The 16,790-nt window shown below is 40.2% G+C and overlaps 2 protein-coding genes across 4 annotated transcripts; one reads left to right on the forward strand and one right to left on the reverse strand.

Annotated features, from left to right (window-relative positions):
- Window positions 1-928: 928 nt before the first annotated feature.
- znf668 (zinc finger protein 668) lies at window positions 929-4,085 on the reverse strand. The gene is made up of 2 exons (XM_066663126.1): window positions 3,635-4,085; window positions 929-3,539 (listed from the first exon to the last, which is right to left on the reverse strand). Exon 2 carries the CDS (start codon window positions 3,530-3,532, stop codon window positions 1,589-1,591), a length of 1,944 nt encoding a protein of 647 aa, XP_066519223.1. The 5' UTR covers window positions 3,533-3,539; window positions 3,635-4,085; the 3' UTR covers window positions 929-1,588.
- A 75-nt stretch (window positions 4,086-4,160) lies between these two features.
- On the forward strand, window positions 4,161-16,755 carry znf646 (zinc finger protein 646). 3 transcript variants are annotated; one of them, XM_066663124.1, is made up of 4 exons: window positions 4,161-4,298; window positions 7,167-10,066; window positions 10,208-11,299; window positions 14,238-16,755. In XM_066663124.1, exons 2-4 carry the CDS (start codon window positions 7,383-7,385, stop codon window positions 15,139-15,141), a joined length of 4,680 nt encoding a protein of 1,559 aa, XP_066519221.1. In that variant the 5' UTR covers window positions 4,161-4,298; window positions 7,167-7,382; the 3' UTR covers window positions 15,142-16,755. The 3 variants fall into 3 exon arrangements, with proteins under 3 accessions (XP_066519221.1, XP_066519220.1, XP_066519222.1); XM_066663123.1 differs by lacking the exon at window positions 4,161-4,298 and adding an exon at window positions 5,401-5,510; XM_066663125.1 differs by lacking the exon at window positions 4,161-4,298 and adding an exon at window positions 5,685-5,791.
- The last annotated feature ends 35 nt before the right edge of the window (window positions 16,756-16,790 follow it).

Genomic DNA, 16,790 nt, shown 5'->3' on the forward strand with positions numbered 1-16,790 from the left:
AAAGCTACGTCTTCGTGTGTCTCAAAAACAATGTGCTATTTTCAGCCACTCAGTATTTAAGTTGCTAAACTGCTAACATCATCAAAATTTGTGTCATTCTCATTGTTTACTCCCATCTTTAAAGGAGACTGTTAAGCTCCAGCAAGGAAATGCAGAATTCTGTTAAAAAATTTGCTAAATGCTTTGTTCTGATCAGATGTTAAACATGTTTTGAATCACTTGCTATATTAATTATTGTCATTTTAGTCCATTTTAATGTACACAAAACATATATGGTATGCTTTGGCTGCATTAACACAAGCCAGTCTATTTTCCACTAAACCAACTGTCCAGTCTTGAGCATTCTGACGCATGGTTATATGATTTACTGTTTATTTTGTGGTATACAGTTGTTGTTCTGTACAGCTTATTGGCAGTTTTTATTATATGTATCATGTGTAATTTTGAAAGCTCCTGTCCTGCATTAAATAAATCATCTGGAGAAGAATCTTTGAGTAAAAACAATGACCAGAACGCTGATTGTAACTAAATGATAATTACCTATTTGCAGTATTTCTTAATAAGTAATCTGCCAGAGATTACATCACTGTGTGCCAAATATGAGGCAGTCAAGTGTCTATTTTATAATGCCATTCATTATAAAATAGATATTATTCATTATAGTTAATTAATTAATTAATTAATAGATAAAATTCATTATAGTGCCTACAACTTCCTACTAGTCCATGAAATCTGTGGTTCTAGAAAACGCCCATCGCCTTAGACATGTATTTATATTCTAAATTTCTTAATACAAGTGAAATGTAAGGCCTACAAGAAGTACATAACTTTCTTTCAAATAATTATTTATTTGTTAATTTTTATAACTTATTTTACATAACATTCCTGTCTCCAAAATGTTAACTGTAGAAGGAAGAAAACAAAACTTTCAATAAAAGTACATGTAAAAAGATTTTATTTCAAGTAAATTTGGAGCAAAATACCCTGAATCTTTAAACAAAACAAAAAATTTTTTCAACGTGTTACTTTATTGACAGAGTAACTTGTGTTTGACCAATCAAGGATAAACTGCCACATGCAGATAGAAGCTGTAAACCAATAATGACACATGTAGAATATTATTAGTTATAATGACATAGTTATAATTAGTTATAATGACATTATAACTGTTATGTGAAAAACGGACTTGTAGGTAGGACTTTAGTACTGATATTCTGGGCAAAGGAGACCTTTGTAGAACATTTCAAACAATATGAAACTTTTAAAAAGCATATCAGTAACTGCTCTCATGAAGACGTGTTTCTTTCCAGAACTGTCATACTAGAGGCTCAATCAAAGGAGAAGCAACCACAAATAATTACATTGAATTCATGTACTCAATTCACATAAATAATTAATAGTTACAATAAATGTGAGTGTATAAACATGATCATCAATATAAAGCTATCATACAAAAAGTACAATCCGCTTTAACACAACATAAATATTTGCATGTTTGTTGTCTTTTTGGACAGACTTGCATCATTATCCAAAGATCATCTGTTTAAGCAGAGTTCAAATTTTGATGACCACCTTGCTGTTAACAATTTTAGAGTTCCTCCTCCTTGTCTATATACACGTGGGCTGACATTGACTGAAATGTAGACATTGGTACTGTAACAGGTCCAGATATTGAAATTGAGGTGGGCTCTGAACCTGTAGGGGAGGAAGCACTAGGTGGCGAGGGAAGGGGCTGTGTGTGTGCAATGTCTGTCTGAGGCAGAGCCAATGAGGGTTCATTTTCACGGTGGGTGCGTGAATGTTTTCGCAGGTAAGCAGCAAAAAGAAAAGACTTGCCACAGACTGTGCAGGAGTGTGGGCGATTGTTGGAGTGAATGCGCTGATGTTTCCTTAAACCAGCTTTGTTCAGGAAACCTTTGCCACAGTCATCGCAGACATGAGGTCGAGGCTTAGGGTGCATCTTCTCATGTGCCTGAAGAGCAGACAGCTGAGTGAATTCTACTTGGCAGGTCACACACACATATGGGCCTATGTTGAGGGATGTAACAGTGGAATCAGACGGTGGAGAAACTGAATGAAGGCTGGCATGGGCCTGCACCTCCTCCCATGTCCCAAACATTACATCACAATGAGAGCAGGAAAACTGTGTACTGGTATTTGGAGGGAAGATTTGTGCAGATTCAGGCACTGGCTCCTGCTGCTGCAGAGGTCTCTCTGCTAAGTGTGTCCTCTCATGCTTTCGCAGGCTGGAGGACACGACAAACGACTTGAAGCACATCTGGCACTTGAAGGGTCTCTCCCCGGAATGTACCCTATGATGCTTGTTCAGGCTGGAGCGCTCTGCAAATGACTTACCACATTCGGTGCAAGAGAATGGCCGTAGTCCAGTGTGCACCAGCATGTGTCTGCGCAGGTCCCAGGAGGCAACAAACGCCTTGTCACAATTATGGCACTTGTAGGGCCTCTGACCCGAATGCACGCGCTGATGTACTGCCAGGTCAGCTGGCTGCCGAAATCTCTTACTGCACTTGTCACAGGGGTAAGGCTTGAATCCCTGATGTGCCCTCTGGTGTCTGCGGAAACTTGAGGGGTCTGAGAACATTTTTCCACACTGGGGACAGAGAAAGGGCTTTTCTCCAGAGTGTGTTCGTAAGTGAGACTGGTAGGAAGACAGTTGGGTGAAGCCTTTGCCACACTGCTCACACTGGTAGGGCTTGTTTTGTGAGTGAATGCGTAAGTGGCATGCCAGAGATGAAGACCGTGAAAAGGCCTTTCCACAGTCCGAGCAAAGGTATGGCTTCTCTCCAGTATGCGACCGCTCATGATTTTTCAGGTCTTTGAGCTCTGTATACGTTTTCCCACACTGGTCGCAAGAATAAGGCCTATGACCTTGGTGATTGCGCCGATGCTTGCGGTACACAGAGGGGTCAGCAAAACTCTTCCCACATTCTTGACAAAAGTAAGGTTTCTCTCCTGTGTGTGATCGCTGATGAACTTTCAGTTTGGAGAGTGTAGGATAGCTCTTGGAGCACTGTGGACAGGAATGAGGGCGCTCACCACTGTGCTGTGTCATATGTATGCGCAGGCAGATTGCTTGCATGAATGCCTTGCCACATTCTGTACAAACAAAAGGTTTCTCTCCAGTGTGGGAGCGACTGTGGTTGCGGAGCTCTGTTTGAGTTTTATATGCTTTATGACACTGAGAGCACTGAAATGGACGCTGAGCAGAATGTGAGCGCTGGTGCTTAGAAAGTTGGGCTCGGTTCGAGAAGGTCTTACTGCACTGCCCACAAGTGTATAGCTGCTGCTTCTCCTTGCCATGAGCTAAGAGCTTATGGCTGCGTAAAGTAGAGGGGCTAAAAAATGCTTCCTGGCAGGCTGAGCATTTGAAAGTGTGCTGAGACTTTCCTGGTCTCCCTTTGCCTCTTCTTCTTGGCGGTTGTTCTGTTGTGTTCTTTTGTTCACTGGTTTCATGAAGTGGAGGGCTATCTTGCTCTACTGTAGGTGGGCTGGCTGGCTGAGGGGAGGCCATCTTTTTGCTGCAAGTTAAAAAGATTTGGTTACTGGGAAGATCAGAGTTTGTGTAATAATATTCTTTCTTGTTTTAAATAAATCCTCTGAAGAAACGTATTACCTTAGGTTAATAAAGTGGCCTGAGAATGGAGAACGTATATAATACAGCACAAAATGGCCGGCATTAGGACCTCAGGGAACATAAGTCAAAAGGCTCGTCTTTGAAAGGAAGTTAACCAGCATCCAGTCTGAAACAGCCTGCTTTGTTGCGTTTTGCTGTCTTCAGAATAGCGAGTGTTAACCATGCATTACAAAAACTATCAAAGCTACAGATTAAACGGGCGTTTGACTGCACATAAGACTGTTCAAACTGTCATCCTGCCACCTAACATGACACAAAATGGCTGGCTTTAGGACCGCTGAACAGGCGAGACTATGCTGCTGCACATCTCTGTCACTGTGGCGTTACGAAGCACGAACAAAGTTACTGCAAGTTTCTGAAGAAGTTGATAAACATCAGTGGACGTCGCGCGTTACCAGAAACTGGAGAGTTAGGCGATGTCTGCGGTCTTCACTGCGCGGAGTGGGTGCACAGTTTATAAGTGAACTCGAAGCAGACGCTTTATTACGAGGACGGCTTTAGGACCATGACGAGAAGGCATTTTCCAGCTCCAGGCTCTATGAAGCGACTGGTGAACGCTACGGCTCTCCAGCATATACGGCGTTAACGTTGGAGAACGGTTTCATGCAAGCTCTCCTTGTAGTCTTCCAGGCTCTTCTTCATGGTATGTGCAGTGTCCACAGTGGTAGCAGAGCGGAAAGATTGTTGTGGGAGGAGAAACCGTCTAGCGTTAGCTGTGTCCTTATTGTAATGTAAACAGTGCCGTGACTACGTCCGCAGCGCGTCCCCGAAAAAGAGCCGTTGAACAGAACCAAATCCTTCAGGTTAACAGTTATCTGAACTGTCAGCGTCATTCACAGATAAAAATTACAATAAACATTACAATAAAATTCCCGCCGCCGGATTTTTCTCTCTGCTGCACATTTCCTGTTTCTAAGCAACAACAGCAGGAAGTGGTGAACATCTCGGATCATTTTCAGTGAGTCATTTCATTCGGTTCAGCTCACGTGAAAGAGTCGACTCTTGGCTCCCCAGCGACTTTTATTCAAGTACCTTTTATCTCGGCATGTGTAGATGGATTCAAATATATTCTCTATTTAACAACAACAAAAGAACGGAGCGATATAGTGTTGCACATAAACAGACATATATTAGGCAAAAGGGGAAAGGATATGTCTTATAATAATAATAATAATAAAGATAATAATGTGCCTTATTTATCGACATTCACACATAGTGCCTGGATACAAATATTTAATACAATGTGTCCATTTTATTAGCTTGCAACATAGGGACACTTGGTAGTTTTACAGTTATAGACTACAGTCCTGTTGTTGCTCTGCATACTTTGCTTGCGCCTTTTTACCCTGTTCTTAAATGGCCAGTACCCCCTCAGAACCGCATCATTCTCAGCGCTGCAGTGACAGTGTTGTGTTTCTGCCTTCTTGATCGACCTTAGATGCAAAGTCAGACCACACAAAACAAGGCCTGCTCTGTGTTGGTCTTAACCTTGATTTTGTTTTTCCCCAGGCAGTGTAAATGTAAATATTACATCGTTTATATTATGGAGTCATTGATATTGCAGTAGTAAACAGAAACTTTTTTGTTGGAATATAACCTCGAGTATCAACAAGTCTTTCAGTCAAAAGTAAATAACTGATAAAGTTTCACAACATTAGCTGATCTTGTGATATTTAACGTAATCCTGAGACATGAATTTTGGACTCAAAGATCCGTCTGAATGATCCGATTCTTTCTGAAGCGACCCTCCGTGGAGTGATCTAAACGGAGAATGGAGAAAGACCATTGAGGAGCAGAAGAACGCCCTCGGCGCGGATTTAACACACTGTCAGAGAGCATCTGCAGCTGTTTAAATGTGAGCTGCTTAATATCGCTTTAGTGAACAGGTGGACAATTGTGTTTTGTTGTCTTTATTATCCGCGCGCGCTCTGCTCGAGTTGTTAGCCGGTTAGCACAGTAGCAGTCTCCTTTCGTGAGGCTAGCGCGTGCGGATGCTTAAACCGTCAGCTCTCGGGTCTTTATCTAGACATACGGTCAAATACACCTCAATCGAGTCGTTTGTGCAAAATAACCAGCCACAGTGTGTCATTCGACCAGTGTTTAGATTGTAAAACGGCAACTAGCGCACTGACAAGTGTATGTTTGTATAGCTAGCTAAGTTAGCCTGCGAGGGGATTGTTTACTGTGTAAATAGACCTCCATTGTGTTAGCCTGTTAGCTGTGGCTAGTCAGTTTTTTCCCAACTCTCTGCCTCCGATTCTGAATCGAGCAGCGAAGTGTGCAGTAAAATCTGCGCTCCCCTGACCTTACCGCAGAATACAAAGATACGGAAAAATCTCTAAATTGCGATATATATTTTTAATGAACGTTTTTGCAAATTGTCTCCTCGCTAACAATGTTTAGTGTTTTAACTCTTACATTTTTTCTTATTACACATTATACATTCCATTGACGTCCAGTTGCACTGTTATCGTGGTTGCATGAATCTGAAACACACACTTTTTTTAATATAGCTATAGATCAATTTAGTTTTATGTCTTACAATGAAACAGTGTGCGCCTTTTAAAGACTGATCTACGTAAAAGAGCTCTGTTTTGATTAGCTTTGCTGAACGGTACTTAGTTTATAAAACAGTTCAGAGTGAATGCTCCGGGCAGTTTCAGACTCGGTGGGTGGGGCTAAACTGCATTCGGCTCATTAGACTGCATTATGCCGATTTGATGTTTTTTGTAGTTTCTGTACGTGAGTCCATGAACTGTGAACTAAACGCTACATTTTAAAACATTAACATGGCTTGCATGATTTATCATGTCTTTGTTATTAAAAAAGTAAGAAATGGGTCCTATTAAAGTTTAAATCCATCTTTGGTTCATTCAAACCTTGGACAATGACTGAAATATTTTTAGCCTATGTCTAAATCACATTTTGAAAGATCTCGTTTTTCAATTTGCACGACTTTCAATTATAATTCAAACATGAATTACTAAGAACATATTTAAAGATTTAAAAGGGAGCATGGGGCCGGTAATGTATGTGTAAAAGATTTAGACCGATCAAAGGCAACCAAACATGGCTTTGTACCTAACAACAACAACAGATAAACAGTCTGTGACTCTAAATTTAACCTTCAGAGTTAAAACCACATATTCTTTGTTGTAAACACAGGCCTGTATCTTAGGCTAATTTATAACAAATTATTGCAGTTTAAATCACAGTCTTAGTACTAGCCCCATATCATTCAGCCCTATAACCTCATAAGGCATAATACATTTTGTGAATGATATACTATGAATGATGAAATTATTAATATAAATGTATTTATTCATTAATACGGCCATTACCGAACAATCACTTTGCAAGTAGAAAGCTTTTATTTGTGATAGCATTCAGTCTAACATTATATATTTTTATATTTGCCTAAACACTGTTTGTATGTTTTCATTAACAAGTTGCACTATACATAATTATTAATTACCTTCTGTCTTCTCCCCCCCCCCCCCCCCCTCTGCAGTGTTCATCCTGTGGTTGCATCCATATGAGCCCAGTTGTCTCAATGGCATGGAAGAGAATGTATGTACTTTAAGTGTTGTGTTTGCATATGGACCTTGCTTACAACACCATTTTGATGAAATTGAGGACAAAAAACACACCTTTGAAAAAAGGTGTCCCCCTTTACCATATTCGAACTGGCTCATATTAGTATTTTGTGTAATTCGGTTGTACCACCATGGATATCCGAAGGCCAGGCAGGACCAAAGAAATCTTATGCAAGAATTGTGGTATACTATATTCAGACATGTCCAGCCTAATGGAACACATGGAAACTTGTCAGCAGTCTGAGAGTGATCGAAAGTTTAAATGTGATGAATGTGGACGAGGATACAGGCATGCTGGCAGCTTGGCAAATCATAAGAAAACACATGAAGTTGGAACCTTCCAATGTCACATATGTACCCGGAATCTCTCCAATGCATTAGCTCTCAAGAGTCATTTACGTATTCACACATCAAGAAAGAAACATTCTTGCGTAGAGTGTGGGAAAGGTTTTCGCTTAGCAACACAGCTGGCTACTCATGAAAAGGTCCATCGCAATAGAGATTTAAAGGAAAGGACCAAAATCAGTGACTTGGAACAAAATCAGTCTGAAAGTTTTTGTGAAAATGACCAACAGCCAGTAGGTGAGCAGGATTTCAATATGATGTCGGATCTGTCACCAGATATCGGGTTAGATGTTGCCCCTGAAGATGGTTTTGGCAACGGTCTAATGTCAGAGCTCATTCCAAGCTGTACCCCTGACACTGACCCCATTGCCAATGGTGATCATGGAGACCGGCCATTTAAATGTGATATGTGCGAGAAGACATACAGACATCATGGAAGTTTGATAAATCACAAGAAAACTCATCAGATGGGAGTATTTGATTGTACAGTCTGTTTTAAACAGTTTAACAACTTAGCTGCTCTCGGCAGCCATCAACGAAGCCACTATAAAATCAGAGGTCGCCCCAGCGCAGTTACCCCAGTGACCTCTGAGGCTCCTTACCAAAACTCTAAGTCAGAGCAGGTGTCACATGTACAGAATGGAGCCACAAATGTTCATTTCTGTCACCTTTGTCAGGTAGCATTTGCTACAGATGATGAATTTCAAAATCATGTCATGTTGCATAACTCTTCTTCAGTGTCCTTTGAGCTTCCTACCAGCATATCAGAGGACCACAGTTTTTCATATAATCATAGTATTAGTCCTGAACCTAATCTGTATCCATCTTCTAGTGACACTCCACCATTGCCTCCCTTACTCGATAAAGCTGTTGATTATGACCAAACCCAGGGGCCAATGGAAAATGGTCATATATATGTACCTCATCCAATAGGTGATGACTCCTCCGTTTCAGAAACTCAGGGAGCACCTCTGGCCCTGCCATCAGAAAACCTCAACCCTGAACTCTCAGAGCAAGCTACTGATGATGGTAAACTAGATGAATCTGTTAGCTCTGACCGTCGTTTTAAATGCAACATTTGTGGCAAGAGCTACAGACATGCAGGTAGTCTCATTAACCACAAACGCTCCCATCAGACCGGCATATTTCAGTGCTCCATTTGCCGTAAAAACTACCCCCATCTGGCTGCCCTTCGCAGCCACCTTCGCATTCATAAAGGCAGGCCTTCCTCTCTAAATGCCAGTGCAGAAGGTGATTGGCTTTCCTCAGAGCCTCTAACGCATGAAAACCAGCATGGTGGCTTTTCCTCTCATGAAGGTGAAGTAAGTGGTATTTTAGGCCTCCCACAGGATCTTGGTGACTCAATGGGCATGGATTCAGATGATGAGCTAGATGGCACAGAATTTGAGGACCAGTTTAACAGTTCCTTCTCTGAGGACAGACCCATGCATCTACCTCAGTGTGAAGCTCTCATGGAGAGGCACATGTGTGCAGACTGTGGAAAGACATTTTCTGACATTGCAGGGATCAAGTCTCACATATGCCCTCTCTTAAATCAGCAGTATCAGTCTTTGTCAAATGGCTTAGAAGATCACACTGACTATAAGCCTGAAAATCATCAGCCCATGGGGGAAACAGGGGCGTGCATGAATTTTGTGGAACAGAATGGCAGTGCAGCTGGGACTTACTTTGCAGGGCAGAACTTTCATGACACTATGCATGGTCAAATGATAAGTGACCATGATAATAAGGGACACTGTAAAGAGGATGATGGAGATGATGAGGAAGATGATGGAGAGATGTATCAGTGTTCTGTGTGTGGGAACCACTACACAAACATGCGAGCACTGAGGAGCCACCTTCGCAGTCATACTCAAACCCACAGCACTCCATCAACATCTGGCCCATCTTCTATGTCATCTCTTGATCCGGAGAAAGATGATGAACCATGTGAGATCCAGCAAGGTGACTGTAGTCTGATAATTTGTAGCACTTGTGGAGAGAGTTTTTTAAAAAAACAAGACTTACTAGCCCACCAGCTTCTGCACAGCAGTACAGCTGTAAGGCAACCAGAACATTATGTTACAGAAAACAAGAGTGAAGTCAAACCAAAAGAAGAAACCGAGAGCATTATTTGTGGGAAATGTGGTGTAGTTTGTGCCAGTGTTTATCACCTTGAGAACCACAACTGCTCTGGACAAAAAACTGAAGAGCCTGAACAGTGTGATGAAAAACCAGATATATGCAGTGTTCATGGACAAGAAGCTGGATATTTCAGGGAGAGTCCTGGCTGTGAAAACAGGCAGTACAAATGTGAACAGTGTGGACGCTCATACAGACACGCTGGTTCTCTTCTAAATCACAAGAAGTCACACAAAACAGGGGTGTTTCGCTGCTTTGTTTGCCTGAAGCGCTTTTATAATTTGCTGGCCCTTAAGAACCACCAGAGAACACACTTTGATGTTAAAAAGTAAGTGAATGTCATTGTCTTAATTTATTTTAAATTGTTGTATTTTTGTCCTAATATGTTTTTTGCTGTGAATGGGTGCTATTGTTAACATTAATATATTTTTACTGTATTAATGATTTGCATGTTCTTTTTTCATTCTAGGCACAGTTGCACAGAATGTGGGAAGGCTTTCAAAATCCACAAACAACTATTGAACCACCAGAGAGTTCATCAGGAAAATAAGGCCAAAATTGAGGAACTTAACAAACAGATCCAGACACTCATGCAGATGAGTGGGAATGTCTCTGTGAGTGGTATGCAGCCACTTGGTATCAACAGAAAAAGGAGAAGTCGACGTCGCAAGCAAAAAGAGACTCCTAGTAGTGACCAGTCCAGCCCAGAAAAGGACAGCCACTCAGGGGATCCTAATGACCCAAGACCTTTTGTCTGTGACCAGTGTGGCCGCAGCTATCGTCATGCAGGAAGTCTCGTCAATCACAAAAACTCGCACAAGACAGGAGAATATTACTGTGCTGTATGCAACAATACCTACTCCAACCAGTTGGCAATGAAGAATCATTTACGCATTCACTTCTCAATTAAAAAGCACTGTTGTCAGGATTGTGGGAAGGCATTTCGTGGCAAGAAACAGTTATTGAACCACACTTGTTCACGCAATCGCAAGAATGCAGGTGCAGCTGTGAGAGGAAAGGGTAGGGGTCGTAGGCGAGCAAAGGCTTTAACATGCAAGGATTGTAGCTTGGTATTTTCCACTGCTGACCAGCTTTCAAGCCACATCTGTAGCAAACAGTCTGTCTCTCATTCTACCCCTGAACAAAACAGCAATGATAATGCACCTGTTGTAAAAGAAGAACGACCATTCAAATGCAACATTTGTGGACGAAGTTATCGCCATGCTGGCAGTCTGTTAAACCATAAGAACACACACAAAACTGGCCATTTTACATGCTCTTTCTGTGCCAAGCCTTTTTCCAATCCCATGGCCCTACGTAATCATACACGCATTCACACCCAGAAAAAAAAGTACATCTGTCCAACGTGCGGAAAAGCTTTCCGGCTTTCTAGTATCCTCTACAACCACCAAAAGATCCATGCCAGGGGAGTCACCCATTATAGCTGCCAGACATGTGGTAAGAGCTTCCAAGGAAAGTCTGGACTTAAAAGACATCGCTGTTTCAGAAGTGGGGCTTCAGCCCCTGCTCTAAACCAGGATGGAGGAGACAAGTGTTATTCGTAAGTAAATAGTTACTAATTTTGGTAGTTTTCGAGGGGTTTGTTTTAGTCATCACAATGTCAGTTTTGTGTTATTAGTGCAGTATTAATTTATTAAGAATAAATTCTTCATAAAACAATCTTAGATGTTTAAAATTATGTATGTTGACTGAGAGTTTTCTGCATTTTATTTTGATAAACAGATTCTTATTCTACATGTCTTAGTTGTAGGAGAAAGCTGAATACAAATTTGTGTAAAACGTAACGCGTTTATTTCCTGTAATTACATAAAAAGATGAAGTAGACATTTTTTGGTCATCTTGTATTCCAGTGCCAACATAGTTTGAGTGTTTTCTCAGCAGTTGTACAGATGTTTTCAGGGTTCACTGTTGATGATTTTTTTTGCCAAAAAGTCACATTTTTATCATGTTTTGATTACCTTTTTCATATTCATACAAATATGTATTATTGGTAGTTGATTTATTTAGGGCCGCTACAAAGAATCAACGTAGTCTCTGAAAAATCAATTGTAAAAATTGTTGGAAATTAATTTTATTTAGTTGCTCTCTGTTAAATATTGATAATCCACATTGAAACTCTGGAAAAGCATAGCTTTTTTAGACACAGCCATCCAAACATGGGAAGAATAAATAGACAGAGGGTGTGTGTCCTGTACTACTATTAAAGGGGACATAATATGGAAAATTCATGCTGTCTACTGCTCTTATTTATATATATTCGTGAAGGTGTTTGTGCAGGCAGCGCCAGCCAACCATATACACTCACTACGCACGTTGCGTATGGCCCTTCAGATTAACAAAGGCCCCCCCCCTTGTCTCAAGTTAGGAAGAGTTTGTGTATCATCAGAAGATGACGAGAAACTTTCCTTCAGGGAATGAAGAGGAAAAAAACAATCCATGAGACTGAGCTGCAGGAACAGCAGTGAGGTAAACCTGAGACTGCTGTTCTTGAGGTTGGATTGTTAAATAATAGTCTATGAACATAACAGTGGGAATATATTTAGAGTCTCACAGTGCCATGAACCAAATTTTGAAGCAGAAAAGTGAATATATAATGTTTTTATACGGTCTAGTTCTCGTTTAAACTTCTCCAAACACACCGGTGCAGTCTAAAATTTGCTTACTATTTCATTCCACATTAAAAAATGACTGTTATTTCCAAGTGCTAAGTTCTTTAAAGTTTCAGTTCCACCTTAAATGCTGCTGCTATCACAGTAACACCGGCATCGTTGATGTTTTCATTAACAACTTAAACAGTGAAGCAGTTACCGGGGCCTTGCTGCTGCTTCTTTTATTCCACCTTAAGGATTGCAGCTGTTACAGAATCAGACAAATGCTAACTTGGATGCTGGAGGGCTGATCACAAAGTTAATTATGTTAAAACTGTTTATATATAGATTTTTGAATAAATATTGTTTGTTTACACGTCATTTTATTCTGTATATGGATGGCTGTTTATAGTTAAGCCAAAAAAGGAGGGAGAGTACTAGTGGAGAGTCAGGTGCAACTGTTAAAAATTTTGCATAGGGTCCCAGGAAAGTCTGGACCAGCTCTGTGTGCAGGTGGCTCCTCTTCTGCTTGCTCTGGGTCAGATCAAAGATATAGTGTGGAAACATGCAGTGCAAACATGGCAAGTGTGGGGTGTGGCCAGCAACAGCTTATTTGCATAAAAGTGACAGAGCCCTTAAATGGCTCATTCTGAAAGGGACTGAAACTGGAAAGAATAGAGCTGGTGATATCTCTTTATGTGAGTGATTTTGTGCTATGAACTTCATGAACATGTTTTGTATAGCCCCTAGACCTATTCTAAATTATTTAAAAAGAGGTATAATGTGTCCCCTTTAATAATGTGGGCTATTGATAAAATTTGTGGGCAAGATGGGCGCAGCCCATTCAATTCTAATCACTTATGGATTTATGATTTTTACATGGACTAGGAGAAAGTAACAGAGCAGTCCTGTCAATAATCAGTCTGTACTCCTAACATTTCTCTCTCAACTTTCAAATGTGCTGATGCTTTAAAATCTGAGGAATAATGTTAGACACCAAAAGTGGCCACAGTTAGCTGAGTATACAGAAAAGGATATAACCTGTGAGTTTCTGGGCTTGTTTTAATCATGAAAGACTGTCAGATAGAGAAATGAAAGCTATTTGATTTACATGTGTAAAAGATTGTCAGCAAAGCAAAAAACTTGCACAGTGATACACATGGATAAAGAAACTGTTCTGTATGAACCTTAGAAAGAAGAAAGATGATTTTACAGCTATTTAGTTACTGCATTTATTTATGAAGTGTTATGTATATTTATATTGTGCTGGTCTTCATTGTTCCACAAATCAATGATATACGTCATTGCATCCAGAAGAGCAGATTCTTAGACACAGGACATGTCCTGCTAGGTCCTACTTGCATACCCCTAGAACGTCAACACTATCTGTTCACTTCTTCTCTACAGCAGGCAATATAGCTTCCAAAAGAGGTCCAGCGTTAGCCCAGAACGTGACATGTTAAGGTTTTTTCTCTCTAATTATAATGTCCTCTAGAAAGAGGAAGGGGTGGGTGATCATCTGGGTCATTTTGTAATTTGTTAATTATGAATTACTTGCTATTTTATAGGGTATTGTTCATTATGATTCGTTAAAATACTGAAATAAATGTTAAAGTGTTAAGTGCAGTAGCGTTTCGTTTAACCAGTTAGGCACAAATGGAATGAACCATGTCTGGTTGTGAATCTTTTACACCTCCAAATTAATATAAATGCCCCTCATTATAAGGTTGCTTTTATTACTTAATCTTTATTTAGCACAACCAGGTTAGTGTGCCCCACTATGGAAATGTGTTTGGTTATTTAATTGACTTTCAATTATTATTATTATTATTATAATTATTATTATTTTTTAATTAATTTCTTTTCTACACAATTCATTCTCCTTTGCAGGTGTGACCAGTGTGGACGTTCTTACAGACACGCTGGCTCTCTTCTTAATCATAAGAAGACTCATTCTGCTGATCTCCTCAATTGTACTCTCTGCCTCAAAACTTTTACTGACCCCCTGGAACTACAGAGTCATTCTCAGATGGCCCGTCATTGTTGCCCCGATTGTGGGAAAACCTTTTGTGAATTTGCACACCTGCAAAGCCACATGGAGGTGCACAGCAAGGGTCTCCCATACTATTGCAGTCTGTGTCAGCAGAACTTCCCCAACATGGCCAGCTTTCAACAGCATCAGGACGTCCACCGTAGCATGCAGGGACATTCACATCATCAGCAGGGCATGGAAATGCAGCAGGATTTGGACTGGGACTCTGGACTGGACCAGCAGGTAGGCCTACAAGATTTACCTAAGATGGATCCAGCTTACAGTCAGATGCATGAAGGTTTCTCTGAACAGCAAAATCCACAGGAGAACAGTGAGGAATTTGCAAGAGAGGAGAAGAGCCATGTGTGTGAACATTGTGGACGCACTTACCGACACGCTGGATCCCTCCTCAACCACAAAAACAGCCACAAAACTGGCTCCTTTGTCTGTTCAGTGTGCCAGAAAAAGTTCAACAACCTGATGGCACTGAAGAACCACCGGCGTATTCACACGGAGCCTAAGCGCTACCAGTGCCTGGAATGTGGCAAGGCCTTCCGGGTGTCAACCCAGCTAATCTGCCACAGACGCATACACACCAAAGAGAAGCCCTTCTCCTGCCTTCTCTGTGAGAAACGTTTCTCTAGCAAGTCTAACCTGCGACACCACCAGAAGATGCATCAGAATGCCCAGCAGTCCTTTGAGTCCTCCTTCAATATGGACCCAAATGCCTTCATGGAACTGGGTGTAGACCCATTCCTTTAAGGCAGGATTTACATGGCCCACACTCAAATCTGTGTTCCAAGGGAAGATATAAAAACACTTCCCTTACGAAACTCTTTCCCCCACCCAAGGCCCAATGCCAATAATCGTAAAACATCAGGTTTTTCTGCTGTATTTGTCAAGATGGTGTCCAATCCAGATGCTGATCTTGGCAAGAATTGCCTCCTGTACTGTTGTATTTTTAAATATAATTCTTTAAAGGACACTTAAGACTGGCATTGTTGCGATACTACCTCTGGTAGGGACAGTGATACTGTAGAAACTTTAGAATAAGTGATGGTGCCTGTCAGAGTCCATTTTAGATTTGAATGTTTCATTTTTTAAAACAAAATTGTCTTCTCACAGAATGCACAAACATTAAAGAATTGTACGGTACTTTAATGGGTCTCAAACTGAGGTCTAGGGTGAGAATATATTTACCCAAATTTTACCCCACCACTGCCTCTAAAAGTAGAGTCCGACCGATTATTTCTAACGTTTTTCACCAAAATAACAGGATGCACCTATGCTGGTGTCTTGGTGATCTTGACATAGTAGATGCGAAAGCTGTCCATAAACTAAAAGTGGTTCCATGTTTTAAGGTCATTGTATTTCTTATAATAGATAGTAGCTCTGTGATCACCTCATTAATTACAACTTAAACGTTGTTAAATTCCTTCACTTTAAACATTGATGACACTGTTAATGCTGTTAAACAGCAACAATAGAATTAGTAGTAGTTTCCTGAGACCTATAAAAAATATTTATTTATTTATTTAAAGATCTATTTATACCCTGTGTTAATAATAGGAAAAAATATTAATGCTGTTTAAAATGGTAAACCATATGCATGGTATTAAATGTGCTTTAACAGTAATTATCTAGGCATTGAAAAGAATGATTATAATGCAATTAAATATACATCCTAAATCATTTCAAGGTAATGTATTTGAAATAACTGTGATCAGGTCATTTACTCATATTTTCTCAGTGTGTATTTTTTTTTTATTATTTTATTTTTTTATGTAGTCTTTTCAAATTTACTGCTGAGTAACACTGTTAGCTGAAGAATCAGAATGTGTAACCTTTCAAGCATTGGACTCGAACATCTATGATCGGTCGGGCTCTATGAAGGGCAGAAACACCTTTATAGGGGATGCTTTTCTGTAGTTCTGAAATTGCTCAGGTTTCACATTTCAGTCAGTAGAGATAATATAAATAATACATTTTTGTCCCTTTTTTTTTCTCCTCATGCACAGTGCATCATGGGAAGGCATTGGTGTTTGTCAGCTATGACACCAGGTTGAATTTATGTGCCATTTCATATCATTGCCCTATTTAAAATAAATTTAATAGTTTCCATTTATGCCTATATTTCAGTGCTTACTGATTATTTAAGTATAGGAGTTGCTGACATTCATGGCTTAAGTGCATTTGACATGAAACTCCACTGACTTCTGAATCTTTGAGATTCTCTGTAATCAGTTACATATATCTTAAATACAGAATATTTATTTTTGTTCTTATAATCAATGTTTCTCTTTCTCAAGTAGGGGACTAAGCAGATACTGTTTATTTGTAGATGTTCATGCCCTCACTTCCTGTAACTGAATAAACACAGTGTAAATGTTCTTGCTTGCCTAGATTGTCTT

Source organism: Hoplias malabaricus, chromosome 3, assembly GCF_029633855.1.
Source record: "Hoplias malabaricus isolate fHopMal1 chromosome 3, fHopMal1.hap1, whole genome shotgun sequence".
Lineage (NCBI taxonomy): Eukaryota > Metazoa > Chordata > Actinopteri > Characiformes > Erythrinidae > Hoplias > Hoplias malabaricus.